Source organism: Oryctolagus cuniculus, chromosome 12 (assembly GCF_964237555.1).
Source record: "Oryctolagus cuniculus chromosome 12, mOryCun1.1, whole genome shotgun sequence".
In the NCBI taxonomy this organism is placed as follows: Eukaryota; Metazoa; Chordata; class Mammalia; order Lagomorpha; family Leporidae; genus Oryctolagus; species Oryctolagus cuniculus.
The window spans coordinates 100,804,785-100,822,604 of record NC_091443.1 but is presented as its reverse complement, the minus strand read 5'-3'; the positions used below and the strand labels follow the sequence as shown (position 1 = coordinate 100,822,604).

At 47.7% G+C, this 17,820-nt stretch overlaps 1 protein-coding gene across 1 annotated transcript in view; it reads left to right on the top strand.

Annotated features, from left to right (window-relative positions):
• The first annotated feature begins 219 nt into the window (after window positions 1–219).
• Window positions 220–17,820, top strand: part of IQGAP1 (IQ motif containing GTPase activating protein 1) — a 110,633-nt gene continuing 93,032 nt past the window's right edge. The window contains exons 1-2 of the mRNA XM_008275315.4: window positions 220–419; window positions 2,349–2,448. Coding sequence (XP_008273537.2) covers window positions 365–419; window positions 2,349–2,448 — 155 coding nt within the window. The 5' untranslated portion in view covers window positions 220–364. The remainder of the gene's footprint in view (window positions 420–2,348; window positions 2,449–17,820) is intronic.

Sequence of the window (17,820 nt, the reverse complement as noted above, 5' to 3'; positions counted from 1 at the left end):
CTGAGCTGCGGGTGGGGCGGCGGCCCCGCAGGGCGGGGCTGCAGCCCGGGAACTCCTTCCCGGCAATCGCCGAACCCAGCACGAGCCCGATTGGCCGGCGGACTCCGCCTCCTTCCTTCCGCCTGCAGAAGACGTAGCGGCTCGCGGGGAGGGGCGGAGCTAGGGGCGGTGCCAGGGCGGGCCCTGACGGGCACGGACACGCCCCCTTTCCGCTGGCTCTGGGCGGGGCCTGCGGGTGGGGCCGGCGGCACGGGGCGGGGCTCGGACACGGGGCAGCCCGCGCACTCGGCAGTCGCTGCAGCTGTCGCCGCCCGCGCCTTCGAGGTCTCACCGCTTCCTCAGCAGAGACCTGGGCTCGGCCGCCATGTCCGCCGCGGACGAGGTTGACGGGCTGGGCGTGGCCCGGCCGCACTATGGCTGTGAGTGAGGGGCTCCGAGGTGCAGGGGCTTCGGCTTCGGGGTCGGGCTTGCTGCCTCGGAGGGGACTCGGCCCCGGTGGGTGGGGCAGGGCGGGTGCGGGCCGCGCGCACCCGGAAGCGCTGGTTCGGCCGGTGGACGGCGAGGCCCCCGGCCCGCGCCTGCTCGGGCTCTGAGGCGGCGGGGAGGACCTCGGCGGCCTCCGTGCCGCGGCCGGGGGAACCCCTCCCGGCGCCTCCCGCCGCCCGGCTCTGCCGAGATTGGGAGCCGGCGCGGGTGAGGTGGCAGCACGGTGCAGGGCGTGCCCCGGGGGCCGGGGGCCGGTGCTCTGCCCGGCTCCGCGGGAACGTGCTGCCCCGAGGGCTGCCTGCCTGCCCGCGCCTGGCCGCGAGGTGCGGTCCCGGGCAAGTCGCTTCAGCTTGCTGGGGCTTTAGTTCGCTTGTAAAGATTTCAAAAGAAAGAAAGAAAAAAAACACCCCAAATCCTCTGACTTCCTCATTTTCTGTAGCCCATCCCTGGGACATTAAATTGTAGGCGGGATACTGACTGCTGTTTTGGGGGGGGTGTCGCTGGGTTCTCGATTTTATTCTCTGGAGGCTGTGTTATTGTTTTAAAGGATGATTTCCCCCACTGACAGTTATACGTGGGGTACTGTGCCACGTTTGTGAAATTAAAGATGAGTAAGACCCGGCCCTGCCTTCGAAGATTTTTTTTTGTTAATCAGAGAGACAGGTGTACACGCTGAGAATGTGCGGTAAAGATAAAAGGTGCATAAGTAGGCGTTCAGGGTGATCGGAGTGAGGAGAAGGGGTCTGGGAAGACGGCCCAGCGCAGGTGGGGACGCTGGAAGGGAGCCTTGAAGGTCAGGGTGGGGCAGGAGGCTGACTTGCAGAGGGAGGAGGGGTGACGGGCGCTGCCTCTCGGTGGTGTGCAGTGCACCGTGGTGGGAGGCAGCACGGGGAGAGGGCGAAGGGCTTCCGGAAAAACTGGGACAGGCCTTGAAGTCCTTGCCAGGCGGTTGGGAGTTTGTTCCCCAGCCTGGCTTGTGTGGAGGAAGCAGATTGCTTCAACCTCAGGCTCTCAGGCTGCAGAACCCAGGCCACTGCCACTTGGGGTGTGCCTGCGTGCGTGCATGCGTGCGTGCTGAACTCACTGAGCCTCAGTTTCCCCAGCTGAAAAACAAGAGTGCTCATCGCTGGGCCTTCAGTGAGCCAAGGCTGTAAGCTGCTCAGCACGGTCACTGCCGCTGGGTCCAGAGCTTCAGGGTCTGGGGAATGATGTGGCTGGACCTGGCGGATAGACAAGGCACAATTGGGCCTAAATAGCAAGTCAGCATTTTTAAGATTTGTTTTATTTTGAAAGACAAAATGACATAGAGAAAGGGAGAGACAGAGAGAAAGAGAACTTCCAGCCACCTGCTCACTTGCCAAGTGGCTGCAGCTGCCGGGGCTGGGCTAGGCCGGGCCTAAGCCAGGGGCGTGGACTCCATCCCAGTCTCCCACGTGGGCCCAAGGACTTGGGCCATGCTCCGGTGCTTTCCCCGGCGCATTAGCAGGGAGCTGGATGGGAAGCAAAGCAGCTGGGACTCTAACCTGTGCTCTGGTATGGGATGCCTGCATGGCAGGCGGTGGCTTAACCTGCTGCGTCACAATGCTGGCCTTTCAAGTCAGTGTTTTGCAAGGCTACACTGAAATGCAGTTCATGCTCGTACTTGTGTTATGCATTTGGAAAAAAGAACAAGATGAGTATAATTGAAACTCCATGGTTCTTTTTTTAGGAAAGCCATTGTAGCGTATCTAGCTGTCTACACAGCCTCCCGCTACCCTGACCTTGCGGGTGACTTGCAGCAATTTGAGGGCTGCCACATTCTCTCACCTCTCAGGACGGTGACCAATCTTGGGGTTCACGAGGTTCTTTCTTTCGCGTTTTAGCTGTCCTGGATAATGAGAGACTCACCGCAGAGGAGATGGATGAAAGGAGACGGCAGAATGTGGCGTACGAGTACCTTTGTCATTTGGAAGAAGCCAAGAGGTAAAGGAGACTGGGAGAGGGGAACTGGTCTGCTGGAAATGTGGTCACATATTCCCATGTGCGTGCCGCAGGTGCGGCGGTGGGACGTTGGGGCCGAGGGGATAAGTATAGGTCAGCCGTTTATTCTTGGGAGCAAGTAGCCTTGACGATCATTTATCATGAAACACTTAGAAATTTCCACGTTGGTGCTGTTAAGTTTTATCCTGAAGGTGCCTGTCTTAGGCTCCACCATCTGTGAGGGAAAAGTCGTATTTTTAGGATTTGAAGTTCTTGGTCTTAAAGTCCTATGAAATCTTCACTGGTTTTGGTTTATCTGTGACTTGAATCCCCTCACTTATGACTCGGGGAGTGTACTTGGTCTGGCAGGCTTAGGAAGTAGCGTTGTTGGGGCATAGCGGGTCAAGGCACCACCTGCAATGCTGGCATCCTATGTGGGCACTGGTTCCTGTCCCAGGGGCTCCACTTCTGATCGATGGCCCTGCCACCCCCCTGGGAGACCCGGATGAAGCTTCTGAAACTTTTGGCTTCAGCTTGGCCCAGGCCTGGCCATCTGGGGAGTGAACTGGTAAATGGAAGATGTCACTCTCTAACTTTTACTTTGAAATAAATGAATCTTTAAGAGAAGAAGAAGAAGGGTCGTATTGTGGATGTGGGCCATCCGCTTGGCAGCACTGGGACTGTTCACAGAGGCAGCGTCCTGTGCATGCGCCTGGCGAAGGTGCAGTTGCTGTTTGCCTTCTGCCGATGCCCCCGGTGGTTCATTTCTTTTGTCCTGGTGCTTGTGTTCCCTTGCGAGGTCCCGGGGCAGACAGGTGTAATTAGGGGTGACGTTTTCTGTAAGTTAACGCTGGTGGAAAAAGCTAGCAAGGGATAATTAAAGGCACTTGTCATCTAAAGTTAATGAAAATTAATGACATTTCAAATAGTGCTAATAAACTAGTTTTTTTTTTTTTTTTAAACAATTCTGAAAGTGTTAAAACAGACAGGAAAGTCTGTGGAACAATACAACCAGCATTCTTGATTCCCAGAACTAAGCCTTCAGCTATTTCCCTTTCCTTTAAAACAAAACAAACACAACAGCCAGTTGCCGTTGCAGTCCCTCAGGTGCCCCTCTGGGGTGACGTGCGTGTAGGGTGCTCTCTGGAATCCAGGCTGCTTTTCTGAGCCGAAAGCCTTTTCAGGGAACGGGGCAGGGATATTCGTGACGGGAATGCTTGTCTTTCTAGGTGGAAGTTGACTTAGCAGGAGGTGAATGTGCTGTTAGAAGAGGGGACGCTTTCTCCTGTGAAGTTTGTAAGGGAACAGAAATGATATTAGGTCTTCTGTCACTTAAATTATGGCCTTCTAGTTTATTTACTTATTCAAGATTTATTTGAAAGGCCAAGTGATGGGAGCCTTCATCTGCTGGACCCCCCCCCCAAATGGCTGTAGTGGCTGGGGCTGGTCCAGGCCAAAGCCAGGAGCCCAGAACCCCGTTGAGGTCTCCCCTGTGGGTGCAGGAGCCCAAGCACTTGGCACATCTTCTGCTGCTTTCCCAAGGACGTTAGGAGGTAGCAGCCAGAACTCAAACTGGTACTCTGATGTATAAGTGGCGGCATAGCCTGCTGTACAACGCCGGCCTGACTTCTAGTTTGGAAATTCCAAGAATTTGAAAGCTGCACTGCTCTAGGAGACCCTTCTGGGCTCTGTGGCATCATGGTGATTCTGTTGAGGTTCCCTGGGGGTGAGGAGGAAATGTCCCAACATACCTTCCTTCCTCCTCGTTGTTGTTGTTGTTTGTTTTTTTTTTTTTTTTTAAGAAGTTTGTAAAATGTGTTTATTTGAAAGAGTGGCAGAGTGAGTGAGAGCACATCCCCAGATGCCTTCAGCTGGGCCAGAAGCCTGGCGCTCAATCCAGGACTCCTACGTGTGCAGCAGTGCCCAGGTAGTTGAGCTGTCACCTGCTGTTCCCAGGGTGTGCATTAGCAAGAAGCTGGAGTTGGGAGCAGAGTGGAGACTTAAGCCCAGGTACTCCATATGGGTTCTCAAATGGTGTCTTTTTTTTTTTTTTTTAAGATTTATTTTATTTTAAAGACAGAGTTACAGAGAGAGGTAGAGAGAGAGCAAGGTCTTCCATCTGCTGGTTCACTCCCTAGATGGCCGCAACGGCTGGAGCTGTGCCAATCCAAAGGCAGGAGCCAGGAGCTTCTTCCAGGTTTCCCACGTGGGTATAGGGGCCCAAGGACTTGGACCATCTTCTACTGTTTTCCCAGGCCATAGCAGAGAGCTGTATTGGAAGAGGAGCAGCCAGGAATAGAACCAGCGCCCATATGAGATGCCGGTGCTTCAGGCCAGGGCTCTAACTTACTATGCCACAGCGCTGGCCCCTCAAGTGGTGTCTTTAATCACTGTACCACTTCATACCCTCCCTCCTGCCTCCAGCAGTGTTTGTGTGGCTTTTTTTTCCCAAGATTTATTTATGTGGAGGGTAGAGCAACAGACAAGGAGAGTCTGCACTTTTATCCACTGGTTCACTCCCAAATGAACTCAGTAGCCAGGTCTGGCCCAGGCTGAAGCCAGGAACCAGGAACTCTATCCTGGTTTCCCATATGGGTGACAGGAGCTGGATTGGAAGCAGAGCAGTGGGGATTCAAACCATCACTCCAGTATGGGATGCTGGCATTGCAAGTGGCTTAACTCACCACGCCACAATGTGGGCCTCTGTACGGTGTTTCCTCAGTATGTGTGTGCATTAGAACTGCCTGGGGGAACTTTAAGGGAAAAAAAAAAGGCGGGTAGGAGTGCTGGGGCCAGCCCTGTGACATAGCGGATTAAGCTGCCACCTGCAGCACTGGCATCCCAAATGGGTGCCTGTTCTAGTCCCAACTGCTGCATTTCTGATCCAGCTCCCTGCTAATGCACCTGGGAAGGCAGCAGAGGATGTTCCAAAGTGCTTGGGCCCCCGCACCAATGTGGGAGACCCAGAAGAAGCTCTTGGCTTTGGCTTGGCTGTTATGGCCACTGGGTGAGTGAACCAGTAGATGGAAGATTTCTCTCTCTGTCTCTCCCCCTCTTTCTTTATAATTCTGCCTTCCAAATAAACAAAACTAATCTTAAAGAAAAAAAAAAAAAAGGAGAGAGAAACTACGGGTACCCATGACTTACCACAGAGGTTCTGGTTCAGTAGGTCTGGGCTGGAGGGTCCGGACACCTGTGTATTTCAAGTGCCTCTAGTGGTTCTCGTGGTCTCGCCTGCCCCACAGTTGAGAAGCAGGATTTAAGTGGTTTGTAGAAGTCTGCCTTCCACGGGGAAGGGTCAGCTTGGATAGAAAGATTCCCTTTATCATGCTTTTGTCCTCAAGGCAGGTCATTTGCATGTATTCTTATGTTCTTTTGCAGGTATTTTCCAATATAGAAACATAGCCCATTTCTTTCCAGACCTGTTCAGGGGCTGTGATTCCTAGAGATTAAAAAAAAAATCATTTAAAAGGCAGAGATGGAGAGAAAGAGATCTCTCATACGCTGGTTTGCTTCTCAGATGCCTGTAACATCTGTGTCTGGACTAGGCTGTAGGCAGGAGCTGGGAACTCAATCCAGGTCTCCCACGTGGGCTGCAGGGACTCAGCTGCTTGAGCCGTCACCTGCCGTCTCCCTGGGCGCACATTACCTGGAAACCAGAATTGGGAGTGGAACCAGGCACCCCAATACGTCTTAATTGCTAAGCCAATCGCCTGCCCCCGGGAGGCTCCTTAGCTGGGTGCTTTCACATACTTAGGAAGTGACTAAGGCAGTGGAGACATTCATGATAGTACTTTTTTTTATGCTCCAGTTACAAGGGAGGTTATAATAGTGGCACATTGCCCTGGCATATACCACTCATTGGCCTGGCATTGTGAAATGTGCCTGGATCATTTTATGGAGGGAATTGTATAAAATTTAGAGGTGGTAATTTTTTTGTTTAGAGCTTTAATTAGGAAATCAATTAGAACTAAGAAAAGCAGCCTGGGAGTGTTATGGTAAGAAAAGAGGGCTGGTGTGGTTGCTGCCACTCTAATACATGTTCTGGGTGCACTGCAGGCTGACTGCGTGGTCTTCATTATCGGTTGAGCTGAGCGTTGGCTCCCGTGCACCTCAGCCCCTCTTTCCACTTTAGCACAGGGATCCGTCTGCCTTTTTGGGTTAGCCCTGTCCTGTTTCCTTCATCTCCTCCACCCCTCCCAAGTTGGAGGAGCCCCAAGGTCTGGGATTTGCAGCAGCTGCAAGGCCAGGAATAAAGATCAGAGAGATCGGAGGGAGAAAAGCTTTCCCTCTTCAGTTCTATTTATAATATCTCTACTCCTCCTACTGCAGGCTCCACCTTTGAGTACAGTGGCCGCATTGTGAGTCCTGGGGTACTCCACTTTCCTCTGTGCTGTAACAGAGCCCTTTCTTGGGAAAAGACGAGAGTGTGTAGAGTGCTTGTGAATGCAAGGGGGCGGCGAGTATGGGAGTGTGTGTGTGTGTGTGTGTGTGTGTGTAAAGACAAGTGTGGGATGGATGTGGGTGTATGTTTTCCCAAAAGGTTAAGTGGGAAGTTGTGAATTTATAAATAAGGGGCAGTTCTTAGAAGTGTACACTGGGAGTAGTTGGGAAATGGAAAATGGAGAGAGTTTTGCTTTTCTTCCCTGTTGGGAGAGTAACTTCCACATGGAAGTTACGCTGTTGCAATGAATCTCAGGATTCAAGGCTCTTTGCTGAGGGCTGTGCAGCGGATCAAGGACTTAAATTAAGTTTATTCTTTTTTTTTTTTTTTTTTTTTTTTTTTTTTTTGACAGGCAGAGTGGACAGTGAGAGAGAGAGAGACAGAGAGAAAGGTCTTCCTTTGCCGTTGGTTCACCCTCCAATGGCCGCCGCGGCCAGCGCGCTGCGGCCGGCGCAGCGCGCTGATCCGATGGCAGGAGCCAGGAGCCAGGTGCTTTTCCTGGTCTCCCATGGGGTGCAGGGCCCAAGCACCTGGGCCATCCTCCACTGCACTCCCTGGCCACAGCAGAGGGCTGGCCTGGAAGAGGGGCAACCGGGACAGAATCCGGCGCCCCGACCGGGACTAGAACCCGGTGTGCCGGCGCCGCTAGGCGGAGGATTAGCCTAGTGAGCCGCGGCGCCGGCCCTAAGTTTATTCTTAACTGTGGCTTTGTTTTATCTTTTTGTCTGTTCTGATTGGGTTTTGGACATGTTTAGGCTAAAGAGCAGTTACATAAGAGAAATAAATATTTCACTGAACTGAGTGAGTGACATTTAAATATGCAGTATAGTGGGTGCTCCGGTCTTGGACAGGAGGAAGTAACAGAGAAAGCTCAGAAGAAGGTTCAGGGAACAGAGGCGAGAAAGTGTGAGTAGTGCTGGAAGTGGAAGAAAATTCTGCCAGGGCACACTCCCCCTGCAGACGGAAAGAACAGCTGGGTCCCTGGAGGCTGTCGGGAACTACACAGTGTTAACAAGAGCTTAGCACTAAACAGAAGCACCTCACCTTCTGTAATTCAGGGAAACCAAAAAAGCATCTTGGAAAGAATCAGTTCTTGAGAACAGTTCTCTTTTGTGCATTTCTCTTTATTTTTGGCAGAGAAAACATTTTCTGGGATGGGCCCCTTCAGGTCTACATCTCCCTCTAAACCGTATCAGAATTCCAGGGACTTCTGGATCCTTCCAGGCTGGCATTCTGTGGTCTTTATAGTCTGCCTAGGGGCAAGAAGACACAGTGGGTAGGCAAGGTGACTGAAAGAAGAGCTTGCCCACCAGCTTCTAGAATCTTCAGACAGAGAAACAACACTGGAATAAGGTTGAGGGGGTCGCTTTTCTGAGGTTGACTCAAGATGTAATCTCAAGAAAACCAGTGTGATTCAAGGCTTCTAGCATGTGGTTGTTTAACCCATGATGTCCTGTTGCATATGTAGGGAACCTGTGAAGACTTAAATTGAGTAATAAATACACCACTTATGGTAACTTGGAAATAGAGGTCAATGAAATATTTGCAGAATTGAATACTTGGGACTCAATGGGTAATGGTGTGTTGCAACTGGGAGCTGGGTGTAAGTTCCCAGAGCTATTGAGGGGAAGTGTGGGGTGAGATTCATTCTGGACTGTTAAAATGGGGATGGGTGCTTGGCTCTGAAAGCGTAGCACAGCTGCCTTGGACAGACTCCATCTTAAGAAGTGGGTGTATTTAAGAGTGTATTTGTTAAAGTGGTTGAAACTAAGTGCTTTTTCACAGAGTAACAATGTTACAAGTGGGAGTGTTAGTTCCTAGTGTGGCCACCAAAGCCCAGTAGCTGAGACACTTAAGCAAAATTTGCAGTTAAGAAATGTGGAGAATAGTCTGTAGAGTATTAGGCAATCAGTTTAGTAGCTGTCATTATTCTAAAATGTCATATGACCGTGTACTCATAATACTTCTAGTGCTTAAGTAAGATTGAATTTCAGAAAGTGTCAATACCATGCCTTCGAGAGTCTTGATTGGTGAGATATCTGGGTGAAATGAGGAGTGAGGCTTTCAGTTCTGGCAGGTGTGAGCTCTGCTATTTTTGCACTCACGGGTGAGCCCGCAGTTGTGTTTCGCAGAGTGGGAGTAGTGTGGGTTGGACAGCGTTGCTATGAAGGAGGCACTCCATGTATTCTTTATCCTGGCCCTGAAGGTAACACAGAATTAAGATGGTAAAGCCCCAGTACACATTTCTGGGGAGTTTTCTGGGTACTTTGAAAGTTTTACAGGTTGGGAGTTGTAGGTTTTTCATCATGGACTTAAGTTTTTACCTGAAAGGGAATACCAGAAACAACGCTCCCAGGCAGTAGAATGGGGCGAAGGGCGTGAGGATTCTTTTTCATTTAATGCCATACTGTATATTTAAAATGCTAATGAGTTTTATAATAGAGAAAAAGGGGAGGGATCAAGAAAAAGAGAAAACTGTATAAACAGTCTTTTTTTTTTTTTTTAAGATTTTTTTTATTTATTTGACAGAGTTAGACAGTGAGAGAGAGAGACTGAGAGAAAGGTCTTCCTTCCGTTGGTTCACCCCCCAAATGGCCGCCACGGCTGGAGCTGCGCCAATCTGAAGCCAGGAGCCAGGTGCTTCTCCCTGGTCTCCCACGCGGGTGCAGGGGCCCAAGCACTTGGGCCATCCTCCACTGCTTTCCCGGGCCACAGCAGTGAGCTGGACTGGAAGAGGAGCAACCGGGACTAGAACCTGGCGCCCACATGGGATGCTGGTGCCGCAGGCGGAGGATTAACCAAGTGAGCCACCACGCTGGCCCCTAAATAGTCTTAATAACATCCAGATTTTAAAATTGCTATATTGTCTTAATTACTATTTTCAGTGGCTGCATGATGTCCATAATTTACTTAGGTTTATTCTAGTTGAAAGTCACATTGCTTTGATTGCTAGAGAGATTAAGCATTTTCCTATGTATTAGTTTATCAATTTTCTTATGAATTTTTTCTGTTTATCATTTGGCTGTCTTCTGGTGTCATGATGTTAATTTTTCCAAGTTCTCTTATAATATGCATGTTGACCTGTCATATTTGCTGGAAACACTTTTCCTTGAGTTTCCATTTTATTTTTTCCACTGTAGTTTTCAGGTTTTTTTTTTTTTTTTTTTTTAAGATTTATTTATTTTATTAGAAAGGCAGAGTTACAGAGAGGCTGAGGCAGAGAAACAGAGAGAGAGAGAAAGAGAGAGAGATCGATCTTCCAGCCACTGGCCCACTCCTCAGATGGCCACAACCACCAGAGCTGCACTGATCCGAAGCCAGGAACCAGGAACATCCTCTGGGCCTCCCACACAGGTACAGGGACCCAAGGACTTGGGCCATCCTCCACTGCTTTCCCAGGCAATAGAGAGCTGGATCAGAAGTGGAGCAGCCAGGACTTGAACCGGTGCCCACATGGGATGCTGGCACTGCAGGTGGCAGCTCTACCCACTACACCACAGTGCCGGCCCCCAGTTTTCAATTTTATGGTGTATTTAGGATGGGCGATGTGGTGCAGTGGGTTAAGCTGCAGCTTGTGACAGCTGCATGCATTCCTTATCAGAGTGTTGGTTCAAGTCTCAGCTCCTCTGCTTCCAGTCCAGCTCTCTGCTAATGTGCCTGGGAGGCAGCAGATGATGGCTCAAGTACTTGGGTCTCTGCTACCCATGTGGGAGACCTGGGTGGAGCTCCTGGCTTCTGGCTCCCTCCTGGCCCAGCCTTGGCTGTAACTGCCATTTGGGCAGTGAGCTAGCAGGTGGAACATCTCTCTCTTCTCTGTCTCTCCCTCTCTCTCCATAACTGTGCCTTTCAAATAAACAAATAAATCTTTAAAAACAATTTAAAAGATTCTTGGGTTAATGTGGTGTGAAGGAATACAAATTGTTTTTTAAAGATTTATTTATTTGAAAGAGTTACAGGGAGATGTAGTGACAGAGGGGGAGGTGGGGACGGGGAGTGGGGTCTTCATCTGCTGGTTCACGCCCCACATGGCCACAACAGCCAGAACTGAGCTGATCTGAAGCCAGGAGACAGGAGATTCTTCTGGGTCTCCCATGTGGGTTCAGGGGCCCAAGGACTGAGGCCATTCTTCTGCTGTTCTCCCAGGCACACTAGCAGGGAACTGGATTGGAAATGGAGCAGCCAGGACTCAAACTGGCCGGTGCTGCAGGCTGGGGTTTAACCTGCTACACCACAGTGGTAGCCCCATAAAAATTGTTTTAAAATATTATGGGATATAAATGTTAATCTCTCTGTTTATTATTTGTTTTATCAATTCAAAGCCTAGATTAATGTCCCTAAATTTTTGCTAAAATTTTGTTTTATATTGACATTTTTTGGGGGGAGGGGGGTAGAAATACAAATCCAAAGTTTATTCAAAAAGAGCAAATTATTTTGCTTCCCAAATTTTGCCACCCTTGTACACATTTCCCCCCAGTTCCAGTTCATCCTTCTGGTCAACCAGAACTTTCATTTTCATGCAGAAAAGCTCTTTCAGCACCCCTCCTGGCATCTGCCCATCATTTCCTGTTTCCTCTTCCAAATCCTCTTCACTAAGTCCCCAGATGTCATCTTTCTGCTCCTTTTCCTTTTTTCTTCTTGGCCTCTTCTTCCTGTTTTCTTTTTTCCATTTCTTCATACAGTTTTCTCCGTTGCTTCTCTATGTCTTTTCTTGGTCCCCAGGTATTATTTCCAACCTCTTCCTCATTCAACATTTGTTAGAAGGAAATTATCACCTGATTTTACCTCTCAGTTACACCCGAAACATCCACAACAGCCAGGGTTGAGCCTTAGCCAGGAGCCAGAAACTAAATCTGGATCTCCCACGTGAGTGGCAAGGACCCAGCAAGTTGAGCCATCACCTGCTACCACGCGGGGTGTGCACTAACAGGAAGCTGGAACTGGTAGTAGAGCCAGGACTCAAACCCAGGCCCTCTGATGTAGGATGTAGGTGTCCCAAGCAGCGGCTTAACCACTGTGCTAAACATCCACCCCTTCAGTCTTCATTGCTTTTTTTATTTTTTTTTTAAGATTTTATTTCATTCATTTGAAAGGCAGAGTTACAGAAAAAGAAGAAGAGAGAGAGAGGTCTTCCATCTGCTGGTTCACTCCCCAAATGGCCACAACTGCCAGGGTTGGGCCAGGACGAAGCCAGGAGTGAGGAGCTTCTTCTAGGTCTCCCACATGGGTGCAGGGTGATTGTTTATTCATGGTTTAATTTTTTAAGAATCTGAGTCTTCAGATATCATTCTGATACAATTTAGAAACCATATTTTTACTATGTGGTAGCAGTTGGTGGCTGTTTTGTCAAATATTAAATCACTTATTGTTATACTCCTGAACCTTTTATTCCATTGTGGTGAACCGTATTTCTTCTTGTTGAGAAAATATCTATGACTTCATTTTCTTGGACTTCCTATTACTGAGAAACAACGTCTGGAGCTAGGTTAAGTTTAGTTCCAAGGAACTTGATTTTTTTGTGTTTTCCTTTGTGATTTGAAACTTGTAGAATTCCTTGAAGTATAAATCTTTCCTCAAGTTACATATTAGAGTTGATATTGGCTTAGTAATTTTGCCAGTAATGTGGAGACTCTTCTTGATTGATAGTATCTTTTTTGTTTACTTTAGCTCTAGGAAATTGTCCCTTATACCTTTAATAATTAGCTCTGATTCATTAGTACTGTCTTCGGGGGTTAGACCTGCGTGGTCTCTTTTATGACTGTTCTTCATTTCTTTGTTTGGGTTAAACGATAACAATGATGATTCAACAAAACTCATGTAAAGCGTTTATTCTAGATGTGTGTTTCACATACATTTATCTTTTGTTTCGTTGACTCGATGTTCTACAGTTCCGATTCTTTTCCTGGGTTCTGTGAATGGCAGTTGCTGTTCTATTGTAGTTTTCATTTTGAACTGTTAGCTCCTCTCCTCTCTGTTGTTAATAATTTGACTGAATGGTCTCTGTGCAGTTCACGAAGAGTAGTGTGGCACATATTCTTTCCCTGTGGGGAAAAGGAGGGGGTAGCCAAGAGAGTGGGTGGAATCCTTCAGCCATTCTCACTCAGAAGTGGTGGAGCGGATGTGACCACGGGAGAGCCGTGCTAAGTGGCCAGCTAAGGGTGCAGGTTGTGCAGCAGTCAGGGGTGGGAGAGGCTGACTGCAGAGCAGCCAGTTGTTTGACCTGATTTGGCATATGCTTTCTTTTGGTCTCACGGTCAGAGCGATACTTGTGCTTGTATATTTTAAAGCCCCTAATACCAAAATAATAACAATACATCTGAGGACCCAAGTTGGCATGCACTAGGAGTGTCATGTTTTGGCTCTGCATGGTGACTCTCTCTGATTTTTGGATCATTCCTTCTGCTTCACGACATAGCGATCTGTTGGCAGCAGAACCTGCTTTGGACATTTTTGAGCCACATGGTGTTGGATAGACTCGGCTGTTTCCAGTTGGGCTGCTAAGTAAACCCCTTAACAAGAAGTATTTGTGAAAGAAAGTGCTGGTAGGCACAGTGAGACCATCCGGAAGTGATTCATATCACTGGGGCTGTTTGTTTGATTCAGGACTTGGTTGCCTGGAGACCATGTTCTTGAGCAAGTTGAGTGGAGTGGGGGTGGAAGTGTAGTATAGTGCTTGTGGCCTACCTGATCAGATCAGGACTCTGATGATCTTTCTTCTAGAAGGTTCCTCTGTGTGGTTTGACTGTGGTGAGTCAAATCTGAAACATATAAATAAAAAATTTGGTTAATGGCTTATTTTGAAGAGTTTACTTATTTTTTTCTTTATAATTGTATGTTGGAAAGATTTGGTGTTTCAGTAAGGCATTGTGTCATAGAAACCTCAATGCTTTAACCTTTAAGACAGCTAAGAGGAAGCTCCTGCCCACCCCAAGACAACAAGCAGAATCCTGCGATTTGCGCGCCCGTCGTGATCTGAGTATTTCCTGTGTGCCTCGGAGTCCGTGTCCTGCCCTGACGTCCTCCTCCTCCCTCAGTGGCATCTTCACGCTGAGCACCACTGCGTGATAAGCACTTACGTGCTTTATCTGATCAGCTTCTCCTGCAGCCCCGCGGAGTGCTCATTATTTGCATTTAACAGATCAGAAAGTCAATAACTCATCTAAGAAGTGGTTGATCCAGATTCCAGGTTTGGCCAGGGCTCCAGAGTCCTAGCTCTCACCCACAAGTAACCTGCTGCTTCTGCAGATAGTGGCAACAAGAGGAACCACCACTAACTTGTGGTGAAGGATGATGACGTTCACTGTGAGACAGGTGCTATTTTTATTTTAAAGAGAGGAAAAGTAAGTATCATTTGTCTCAACTATCTGGAATTCAGGCCCAAGTCTGTGTGATACCATCACTAGTGCTTTTAAGCTCCACAGGCACTGAAGGGACTCCAAGTCCAATCCCAAGTCTGCCGGTGCCCAAGGACATTCCGGGGTCTGCCTCTCTCTTAGGAGTGAGGAAACTGGAGCTGTGTCACGTCTCTCATTGCAGAATCTCTTCCACACGCCACTCAGTGTGAAGACCAGTCTCCAGCTCTGTCTCACACACTCTGAGTTTAGCTGGATTGTTGGCTCTTCCTGGTTGCTTTTCTTCTTCATTACCTGGTGGCTGCTTTGGATTCTGCGTATAAAGGTGTTCCTTCCTACAGATTTCTTGTTCGTGAAGTTGTGACCTTATACAGACAGGAGTGGCAATTGGACTGGAAGTCGCCTTGGATCATTTGGCAAGAACGATATTTTGGGGGTTGTGGGCGGAGGAGAGAGAGCCTGTCTGAAGGCTTCTATTACTTCTTGACTCAGAATACCTTCCTGCTGACTCACTGGAAATCCTAATGAAAAGCAGAAGGAACGTTGGAGAGGCAGCTGCCAGCCCAGGGCCGGGCTCCTGTTGGGGCAGATGTCTGGGGACTGAGAGAGTGCTGGGCTCTAAGGAGAGCTGTGAGATTTTTATAGTAGAAGGGAATACTGTTATGGAGGTAGGTGTTTATCCGTCACGTTACAAAGTATCAGACCGTTGCTTGGATTAATTGGTGATCCTACACACTGATGTGGAATGAATGAGGAAATGGGGCAAACTGAGAAAAGGAAAAGTTGAAAAGAGGAAAATAACCTCCGATCATGAAAGACAATGATAGAAAGTTAAATCAAAAGTTTCATTGGCAATTAGCATTTTATTGGAAATAACGTATACGTCTCAGATGACCTTTGAAATAACTACAAGTAAGCAAAAATTACCTTCTTCTCACATGACTATTATAACAGCATTTTTTGCCCTGAAGACTTTGCTGTGTCATTAGTCAGACAGTGCTTGTTGATCCTTGATAGTGTGAAAAGATAGGGCTTGACAATGGTTTAACTTTGGGGATTTTTTCCTTTAAAAATTTGAAAATTCCCATAAAAATATTTTTAGACAGATTTGGTCTTAATCAAAGAATTTTGAATTTAAAACATTTTTCAGTGCATGGACATGAAGCATAAATCAGAGGCTGTGCAAGGGCACGCGGGGGAAAGAGGCTGTTTCCTTACTCCGGTCTCTCCCTCCGCCCAGTGATAAGTGATTGCGCATCCTCCCGGAGATATTTGGGATCACCTTGTTTCTTCATTTACAAGAAGTAGCACACGCTACATCTTGCCGTGGCTACAGTAGAGTGTCTCATTTTTACTTTTCTGAGTTGCTAGTTTTCAGTTATGGATTTAACCATCAGTGGGCATTCCCCAGCTTCTGCTGCTGTAAACAGTGTGTTGGTTAGCAACTTTGTGTGTACACCTGCATATGTGTGTGTGTGTGTGTGTGTTTGAGTACTTCTGCAGGATAAATTTCTGAGAGTGAATTTCTGCGTTAAAGGGAAGATGCCCATTTGGTTTTGGCAAAGATCGCCAATCTGCTGTCCTTGGAGGCGACGCTGGTTCACGTGTCTGTCGGTCAGTAGTTTCAGCAGCCCCGAGTATTACAAGTTTCTAAACATCTTTGCCAATTTCATGGATGAAAATGGTATTTCACTGTAGTTTCATTTTTGATTATTTAGTCATGAGTGAAGTGAATGTCTTTCCATGTGTTTAAAGCCATTGTATTTACTTTTCTGAGCTGTTTTGGCAGACTGCTTTGCTCATTTTCTATTAGAGTAATAATCTTTTTTATTGATTTGTAACAGCTCTTTTCATATTGGGGAAGTCAACCCTTTGCATGCCATATGTGTTGTAAATATTCTGATTCTTTAATTTTTGACTCGTGTGCAGTGTTTGAATTTATTAATCTTCTATTTTTGGCTTTTGGGTTTTAAAAGAATCATTTATAGAGAGTCTGTCTATACTGAGATTGCATGGAGACGTTCCCCCATGTTTTCTCTGGGTATTTTTAGGGTGCAGAGAGTCCTCCTGCGGTTTGCTCTGCTTGGAGCCTGCTGAGCAGTGAGGCAGTTTTCCGTCTGGTGACTTTTGGACTCCGTCTCTACTGAGTGACAGCAGCTGCTCTCTGGGGACAGCACTCTGGAGTGTGCCCATCTCCAGGACACAAACTGAGATCTGGATTTTTTTTTTTTTTCCTCAGAACAAGACGCTCCCATTTTCGAGATTTGTGACACATGGCTTAAATATCCTCTTAGGAAAATTGGCCAGAGTTTTCCAGAGTGAGTTCAAGCAGGTTGCATTGTCATGTTCAGCAGATTAATAATGCGTAAGGAAGTTGGCATTGAGAAAACTGCTTTGACATGAAGACTGCAGAAGTGAACAGACTTGCCAAGCTGACATCATTTAGTCTTTGTGCTGAGGAGAGTACAGGTTTAGGATTTCAAAAACTGTGGCTGACTTTGTATATATATATTTTTAAATTGAGGCATATTCTATCAATGAACCCTGTACTGTTAAGGAAGAAAGGGTTTAGAGGGAAAACAAGTTTCAGTAATCCGGATTAAATCAAATTAGATCTTTTAACTGGTGAGTACATAGACTCCTTATCTGGAGTTGTGCGTTCTGAGTCTCCAGGGGAGAGAATACCTGGCGTATTATGTGACTCCTTCCTCACACACGACCATTTTAGGACCGGTGTCCCAGGTTTTTCTGGTTTGAGAAAAACAGTGTTCTCTATCAGAGTTAGATTTGAGGGACTGTATCAGGTAAGAGCTTAGGACATATCCATGGTCAGCTCTCGATTGTTTTGTGTCTTATCGTAATTTCTTTTCATTCTTCGTTCGAGTTTGCATGTTCTTGGTTTATTGAGCTCAGATTAAAGCTGCCGTTGTGCTAATTGGGTAGGTGTAATTGCTGGGCTGCGGTCAGTGGTCTGTAAGGCACCGTGAAGCCCAGAGTGTAGTCTTTGAAAATGAGGGAGTATTGCCTAACCAAAAAAAGAATGGGGAAGTGCAAATGTGCTAATTGTTACAAGGGAAAAGAAGGGAACAGCATTTAGCCTAGTGATTCCCAGCTCCAGCTCCTGTTTCCAGCTTCCTGCTAATGCAGACCCTGGGAGGAAGCGGTGATGGTTCAGGTGGTTGGATTCCTGCCACCCATGGGACACCTGGAATACACGTCAGCTCTTGGCTCCCTTCCTGCCCGGGCCCCTGCCATTTGGGAAGTAAGCCAGTGGATGAGGACTCTTTCTGTCTCTCAAATAAATAATAATTTTTAAAAATTAAAAAGGAAAAGAGGATGGATGTCAAACATTCTGATATGTAGTGAACTAGTTTCTGACAAAGTGTAAGACTTGCAGATTTCCAGAGTACACTGGCAAACAGCTCGGTGACTTAGACCACTGAGCGAGGAAGGCGTGATGCTTATGAGCCAGTGTGGATGTGCTGAGTAAAACCACGTGGCTGCACCATCACTTCCTTGTGGACGTGGTCACCGGACTGGGGAGCCAGAGAAAAGATTTCAGCGAAGCATTTCAAAGGGTGC